Genomic DNA, 8201 nt, shown 5'->3' on the forward strand with positions numbered 1-8201 from the left:
AGGGATGCGGGCATCAGTTTCTAATGGGCAGTCCATCACATATGACCTTGCCATCAGAGTGTGTTTGGGGATGAACCTGGGCCCCAAACAGGGCAAAAGTCTGCTTTACGACTGAGCTGCTTCCCCTCCTCCAAAGCTATATAACCGCACCATTTTTATCAAACATAAGCAGCCAGATATACAAATCTTGATTTAATCGAACAATTGTGTTATAGACTCCTTATAAAAGTTACAATGCTGTCAACTCCCTTTTTACCAGACGGGAATGACAAAAACCCATTGAAAAAGTTGATCACCCCATGGAAGCCATCTTCAATGTGGCACCAAGTGACAGGCACCCCGTTATCCTCCAGCCGTTTCTTGTAAAGAATCCCGTCGTCCCTTAGAACATCGTATTCACAAGTTACAATGCAGGCCTTGGGAACCTGGGAAAGAACCGCATCTTCAGCCATAAGAGGAGAGAAGGTGGTCTCCAAAGCTTGCTTCACAACCTCGTAGACGTTGTCCAAGAAGGATGCGGCCTCCGACGGCTTGAATCCCCTGGCCTTAAATTCTTCCGGGATGTTCTCGGAGTTGATCCATTTCCCAAATCTTGTTTTGATGTCACTGGGGACGTGGCACCCTTGCATGACGCTGTCTAACACAGACAAATCCTTGTTGAGGTACTGCAGAGCAGAACAGATGACATGCTCTCGGTACAAGATGGGGACCGCTCGGTTCTGTTGGTAAGAAGGTAGGTTGAAGTCTATCGCTTGAAGACCGGGATAGATCAGAATCTGAGCGAGTGGCTTGACCAGATCTGCTCGGCTCACTAAAGCTTGGCAAACGGAAGCGGCGAAATTCCCTCCAACACTGTCCCCACTGACGATAATGCGAGCAGGGTCCACCCCGTAGTCTTCTGCTTTCTTCAAAAAATGTGCAGTGGCAGTCAGGCAGTCGTGAAACTGGGATGGATACTTTTGCTCGGGGGCTAGATGGTACCTATATGAAAATAAATTTGGTGCAATAATTTAATCTTAATATTGTTTTGGTTCCATTTCAACCCACCAAGGAACCCAGGGCAGAACATATGCAGTGAGTCTAGGGTGGCCAGCCTTCAAATGGGGCTTGAAATCGCAACAGATCTTCAGACTACAGAGATCATTTCCCTTAGAGAAAATGGCTGCATTGGAGGGTGGAGTTTACAGCATTATATCCCACTGAGGTTCCTCCCTTCCACAAACCCTGCCCTCCCCAGACGCCATTCTCAGATCTCCCGGGATTTCCCAATCCAGTGCTGGTAATCCTAAATGTGTCCTTTATCCATTTTGCCCTTTGGGAGAGATAGCCCGGTCTGGTGTCCCGGTCTGGGTGTATGTGCCCTGAGCAAGATACTCCCCAGTGGGCTCCAGCATGAACTCATATGCAGACATGAAGCTGCCTTATACTAAGTCAGACCACTGGTTTATCAAGGTCATTGTTGCTGGCAGGAGCTCTCCAGAGTCTTAAGCAAAGGTCTTTCACAGCACCTACTGCTTGATCCTTTTGAAACTGGAGATGCTGATAATTAAACCTGGGAGCGTGTGCATGGAAAGCTGACATAGAGTTTTTAGCCGAATGCTAGAGCGTCCCCTGCACGATGTGCCCAGCGCAATGACGTCACCTCTGTGGGCAGCGTCTCTTTCTCATGTTCCTTTAAGCCCTACCTATAATGATAGCAAGAGAGCCATGCTTCACGGCTGGCTCCTCTTCCATCAGGAAATGGGACCAACAGCCCCCAGTACAAGTCCAATACTCTAAACCACTACACAAACAACATCTCTTTCATGGAGGTAGAGTGAGCATAGGTATCTTGAAACCATCTGCAGAACACAGGACGTTTTTGACTCAGGGGCTTCTTGTGTCTCTTTGCTGAAGGCCCTTTTCAAACTGCCTTTATATTCCATTTTAGTAACTGATTGCTAATGGATTTTTTTCTGTCATGTCTGACAGACCCGTTTTAGTAACTGGCTGCTAGCAGAATTTATTTACCTGTTCATACAAACCTGCTTGCATTGGGTTAGCAAAGTGTGGTTGAGCCGCTTTTGGGGGAAACTCGCTCTCTTCCGTTCTCTACCCCTTTGTTGCACTTATGGTTCACTTGTGGTGTGCTGTTTAAAATGTCCAGAGTGCTTACGACGACCCTGCTTTTCCCCCTGCCCCTTTTCGCCGCGCAATCTTCCGTAGACTTTTTAAAACATTCTAAGTTGAGCGCTATAATGCTAAACTTAGAACATAAAAAAAAAGCTCAGAGGAAGATCACATGGTGAAAAGGGAGGGGGGAGCGGCATTGTTTGAAATGACCATAGTGCTACAGAGATGGCTCATTAATGGAAGGAAATTCGCTGTGTCTTTGCCGCTATGCTATCCTAGTTCTCGTAAAAGAAGAGCTGTTTCTATTGGGAAGGAAGGCAACAGCAAGAAGCAGCCATTTCCCAAGGGTTGGGAATCATCTGACATGTTCTGTTACAGAGCTTGTTTTGGAAAGCCAGTGACTGGTTGGCTGCCAATGAAGCCAGTGATTGGTGGGCTGCCAACAAAGCCAGTGATTGGTTGGCCACCAGTGACGGGTGATGCAAAAGCGCAGCATTCCATGGCAGACGGTGTGCCAAAAACAGGGCCAGCGTGAGCAAATTACACAAACATTGCGAAACAAATAGCTCTGAAAAGCACCGAATGAACCGAACTTTCAAGGTGAAAACTTCGGTAAATAAATGTCCCATCCAGTTGCTCAGTTACGACAGAATTCAAAAATTCGGGGGAAATTGGAATGAACAGGAATTTGGATGCATCCCCTACATTTCCTGGAAAGGCTAAACCTGCCACCCGATGGCCTGCTACCACCCTGCCTTGCTTATATGCTGAGTTCATTTTATTTATTCGTTTACGTCATTTATAGTCTTCCTTTCTCACAGGGATTCAAGGCAGATTACACACAATGAGCCAGTGCAATCGCAAAGAACTGGACATTCAGTAACCGATGCGTTAGGATTTTAGAAGTCTGGAACAACGAGGAAAAAACTAAAACACAGCAGGAGTATTCACATAACACATTAAACGGTACGGATATCACATAGATAGGATCCTACTTATAATAAGCTAAACCCCACAGGATGGACCACGAGTGCCTAATCATTTATCCAAGAAAGTTTGTAAAACCATTTTGTGTCCTGCAACCCAATTCCCTAGGGCAGCCAGGTCTCTCCTGGCAACCGGCGGGAGAGGGGGGGGAGCCCTACTGGGAGCAGCAGGGAGGCCTATCCAACATGCAGCAACCTGTCTACATCACTGCCCATGTGACCCGGAAGTGATGTCATCACGTCTGGGACACTGGAGCAAAAGTTCGCTGGTAAATTTGGCTTCTATCATAGAGTTTTTGCCCAATGTCCTAGATGTGAAGACATCACTTCTGCCTCGATGTCCTAGATGTGAAGACATCCCTTCTGGGTCACGTGGGCAGTGATGTAGACATGTTGCTGCACTTCGGATGGATCTCCCTCTTTTTGGGGTGAGTTCCCACCCACTGGCCAGCTGATCAGTGGTGGGGAGGAGGGGCCTGGCAGTGGGAGACTCCCGCCTCCACCAGGGGGGTCAGGCAACCCTATTCCCTGTGTAGAAAAGCCCTCTTGGATAGTTCAGTTATGCATCGTTTGCAGAAGGCCAGGAGAGTGGGCGCTTTCCTGACCTCCTTGGGCAGGCCATTCTACAAGGCAGGAGCCACAATGGAGAAAGCACATGCATGCGCCATCATTGATTGTGCCCACTTGCAGGTTGGCACCCACAGAAACCCCTGCCCACCAATGCTCCCTCTAAACTGTGGAGCCTTGTGAGCAAAAAAATTCTACTTTGTGAGCTACTGGCATTAAAGCTGTGAGCGAGCGACGGGGCTACTGCATAGAGTAGTTTGCTCTGGACCAATGTTCCCTCTAAGCTGTGGAGTCCTGTGAGCAAAAATTCTACTTTGGGAGCTACTGGCATGAAAGTTGTGAGCCAGCGATTCGGCTGCTCCATAAATTAGTTTTCTCTGGAGCCCTCCTTCCTGAGCGAAGACAAAAAAACTGTGAGCTAGCCCACACTAACTCAGCTTAGAGGGAACACTGCTCTGGACCCATCCTTCCTGAGCTAAGGCAAATGTGTGTGAGCTGGAGGCTAAAAAACTGTGAGCTAGCTCACACTGACTCAGCTTAGGGGGAACACGGCTGCCCACTGTTGGAAACAGGATGCTGGTTTATTTTCGTGTGTGGTTATGATCGTAGGTGGCATGAACTCCACTGACAGACCCCCAAGGGAAAAAGAATATGATGGTCTTCCCTTCCTACCTCCTCAAAGGAAAAAAAATAATGCCAATCTTCATCTCATTGTTTGGCAAATGACAGCACCAGATGTTTGTCCTCCATTTCCTCTCGGGAATTCGGGGGGGGGGCTACATGGATCTCTCCTTCCTTCTCACAAACATATTGTGGAATCGGTTAGCCTTGACAGAACACAACTGGCCCGATGCTACCTGTTCAGTTTCAGAGCTGAATGTGGATTTGAACCCGGGACTTCGTAGCTCTCATCCATCTCTCAAATTCCATACTAGCTCTTGTTACGTACTCACCCAACAGATACAAGCACCGAATCGCTTTCTTTGGCGATGTACCGGCAAACATGATCATAGGAATCTGAAAAGAGGCACATAGAAAGTTAGAGTCTAGATTAATTTTTTTTTTTTTTTAGTTTTTGGACCTAATCCAGACAAAGGTTTGGAATCGAAGTTCTTGTTACATGAACGATGGAGCCACGCTCAGGTCTTCGAATGCAGGGAGCCGTGCTCAAGTGGATGAGGCGTGTTCTGCCAGGGGTGAACAATTAATCATTATCGTATGGCAGTGGGTGTAGTATAAGCCAGGATATCTGAAGATTGTCTGGCAGTCTGAAACTCTGGCTCTTTTTGTGGCGAGCTAGGTTTATTTTGGGGGATGGCAGGAGAGTCACCCAGCTGGCTTCAAGTGGAGGAATGGGGAATTGAACCCAGTTTTCCAGATTAAAGTCCACCGCTCTTACCCACTACACCAAACCGGCTCTCTCACCAGAGGCGAAAGAGTCTGTTTTCACCATTCCCTGATGAAAGAGTCTAATGCGTGCAGAACTGAACCTCTGGCTCTGACCCGAAGAGATGGAATGGAACTATTGAGCCTGAGTCCAAAAAGGATTCCGTATTTTGAAATCTGACTGCATTCTTGCAAACGTTTTTCATAAAAAATAAATAAAATCCCTGATACTGAGTCTGGTCATTGATCTGTCGAGGTCAGTATTGTCTTCTCTCTGGAGGAGCTGGGAATTGAACAGGGCTGGTTGCCAGTTTCCAGGTGGCAGCTGGAGATCTCCTGGAATTACAACCCAGGTTGCAAAGATCATCCCCCACTGGAGAAGATGGCTGCTTTAGAGGGTGGAGTCTATGGCATTGCACCACACTAAGGTCCCTCCCCACCCTGAGCCCCACCCTCCCCAGGCTCCACCCCCCAAATCTCTAGGTATTTCCCAACCCAGGGCTGGCCACCCGAGCATCCGTCTGTGTGCAAAGCAGATGCACTCTCACTGAGCCACAGCCCTCCCACTTCTGCTTTAGACTGGAGGAAACAGGTCGCATTGGCAACATGTCGCTTTTTCCCCTGTGGTGTTCTGTAATATCTATTTCTTAGAACTTCCTCATTTTAAATAACAACAACAACGTTAACTTCAAGAGTTTAGGCAGGCCCGATCTCATCAGCTCTTGGAAGCGAAGCAGGGGCGACCCTGGCAAGTATTTGGATGGGAGACCTACTTGGAATACCAGGGTCGGGAGGCCAGAAGCAGGCTATCAAGCCACATCTCTGAACATCCTCCGTGCCACAATAGGAGTCGCCAGAGCTCACCGTGACTTCCAGGCACAGACACAGACACAGACACACACACACAATGCAACCCCCCCCCCCCAGCGCGTCAGAAGCCTAGAGTCTTCAGCTAGAGTCTTCAGCTTTGGAGACAATATTTAATGCCCCATTTTCATGCACCAGGCTGAGCCTAAAAGAATTCAAATATTTTAGAGGTTGTGAAGGCCCCGTCCCCATCTCCACACCACGTGTCCTTATATTGAGAGCTGTTCACTTTGCTCATGTTTGGAACCTTGTGTGCCTATGAATCTTGTTTTTTGTCTGGATTGACACACTGGGCAACAGCTTTTGGCCACCTTTTAATGGAACTTCTTTCACTTAGGAGAGGCATTCCTACTTAGAAGAGGCATTCCCCCTTCTCTCAAACCCTGGACGGAATGCCTCTTCGGAGATGGTGCCTACTGGACAAATACGTTCAGTATCTTACGAACAAAGAATGCCTTTTTAATCCCTTTCTTACACGCCCAGGGAAATGTTGATCGCCACGTTGGGGTCAGGAAGCGATTTTCTCCAGGTCAGTTTGGCCAGTGTGGCAGAATTTTGGATTAAGGGAGACTTGGGCATTTATGTATAAAGTATATTGAACAGATGTAGCAAAAGCAGACTTTGGTTTCTTCCCGTGAAGCACTGCAGTCTGTCCAGTGCCTGCTTCCTACTTGCAAAGTGGTGCCTGGATGTGAACGAATGGTTTCCCACACATACCTCAAGTTCCTTTAGCCAAAAATGTACTAAGCCCCAAGGCTGAATCTCTAGAGATTTTTGCCTATACCTCACCTGCTCTGGCCAGAGGCTTTGACCTAACCGATAGGGAGGAAAGGTTTATGGTTTCATGGTGCCATCAAGGGGAAGGGTCTGGCTACTGGTGTGCTCATGACATTCCCACAGGACACTTGATGTAGGCCTTTTATTATCTTGCAGAAGGGAATAAACACTGTCCAGGTTCCGTTATTTAGCACCACCCCCTAAACGCCCTTTTGGGGTCTTGCAAACGGTGGTCAAGAGACATCTCTGTCTTGCGTGCTGCTGTTTTCGGTGAATGCTCTGAGCTTTTTTTATATTACGGTATGGTTCAAATTAACAGGTTGTGCTGCAGGCTTGTGTCCTCTTCTCTTTCCTGCCAAGACTTGGGTCCTTTCCTCACTATACCTTAAATCCTGGCTCAACCCTGTCCCCGAACTTATATACGAGCTTATATTCTACACTACACGCGAGTTCACCCCTGTAATTATCTCGGGGTATTTTTTGTTTCCACATTACATCGAGGTCACCCCAATTTTGCCCCAATTTTGCCCCAGGATAAACGGATGCTGTTATAGCCAGGGATAAATGTAAGGTATTGTGTCCCAAGTTGAACTGTGATAAAACCAAGGATGAGATACAAGTGCGGAAAGGACCTTGGTGTCCTGCCAGAATCCCATCCAGCCTAGTGAACCTAAAAGGAGCTGGTACACCAGCTGTGGTGGCTCAAGTGGTTAAGACGCTAAACTGCAGGCTGTGGAAGGTCAGTAAGTGGTTCAGCAATTCGAGACCCCGGCGACGCATGACGGAGTGAGCTCCCGTTTCTAGTTCCAGCTCCTGCCAACCTAGCAGTTCGAAAGCAAGAAATTGCAAGTAGATAAATAGGTACCACTTCGGTGGGAAGGTAACAGCGTTCCGTGCGCCTTGGTGTTTAGTCATGCCGGCCACATGACCACGGAAACGTCTTCGGACAGCGCTGGCTCTTCGGCTTTGAAACGGAGATGAGCACCGCAACCCTAGAGTCGGATTCGACTGGCTTTCGAGCAAGGGAACCTTTACCTTTTTACACCAGGTGGAAGCTCGGTGATCAGGTAAATTCTCTTTTTTCCCTGCAACAGCCAGGGATCCTGGAGGTTTTTTCTGGGCATGCAGCGGAGATCCCTGCAACAGCCAGGGATCCTGGAGGTTTTTTCTGGGCATGCAGCGGAGGTCACTGGGTGTGTGTGTGTGGGAGGTTATTTGTGAATTTCCTGCATTGTGCAGGGGGTTGAACTAGATATCCCTGGAGGTCCCTTCCAACTCTATGATTCTATTACTCTAATTTTCCATGTACAGGTTATGAGGGAGCCTTGAGTGTTTGCTAAGAAGGCTTGATTGTGCCCTTTGCCACCAGCAGAGAAAGGCTGGCCTGGCCAACAAGTCATCCTTGCTGGCCACCTCCACGAGAAAATAATTGTGTGAGACAATCTAATGTGTTGTCTACATTCCTTCTGCTCTGTGACAATGTCTCATTACTCTTAATAAACCAGT

At 47.9% G+C, this 8201-nt stretch overlaps 1 protein-coding gene across 1 annotated transcript in view; it reads right to left on the reverse strand.

The window, feature by feature from the left end:
* Positions 1-6: 6 nt before the first annotated feature.
* Positions 7-8201, reverse strand: part of LOC107121480 (arylacetamide deacetylase-like 4) — a 27942-nt gene continuing 19747 nt past the window's right edge. The window contains exons 3-4 of the mRNA XM_015424390.1: positions 4619-4682; positions 7-981 (exon numbers count right to left, since the gene is read on the reverse strand). Of these exons, the coding sequence (XP_015279876.1) occupies positions 210-981; positions 4619-4682 (836 nt within the window). The 3' untranslated portion in view covers positions 7-209. The remainder of the gene's footprint in view (positions 982-4618; positions 4683-8201) is intronic.

Source organism: Gekko japonicus, unplaced genomic scaffold, assembly GCF_001447785.1.
Source record: "Gekko japonicus isolate JY-2015 unplaced genomic scaffold, Gekko_japonicus_V1.1 scaffold6223, whole genome shotgun sequence".
NCBI lineage: Eukaryota > Metazoa > Chordata > Lepidosauria > Squamata > Gekkonidae > Gekko > Gekko japonicus.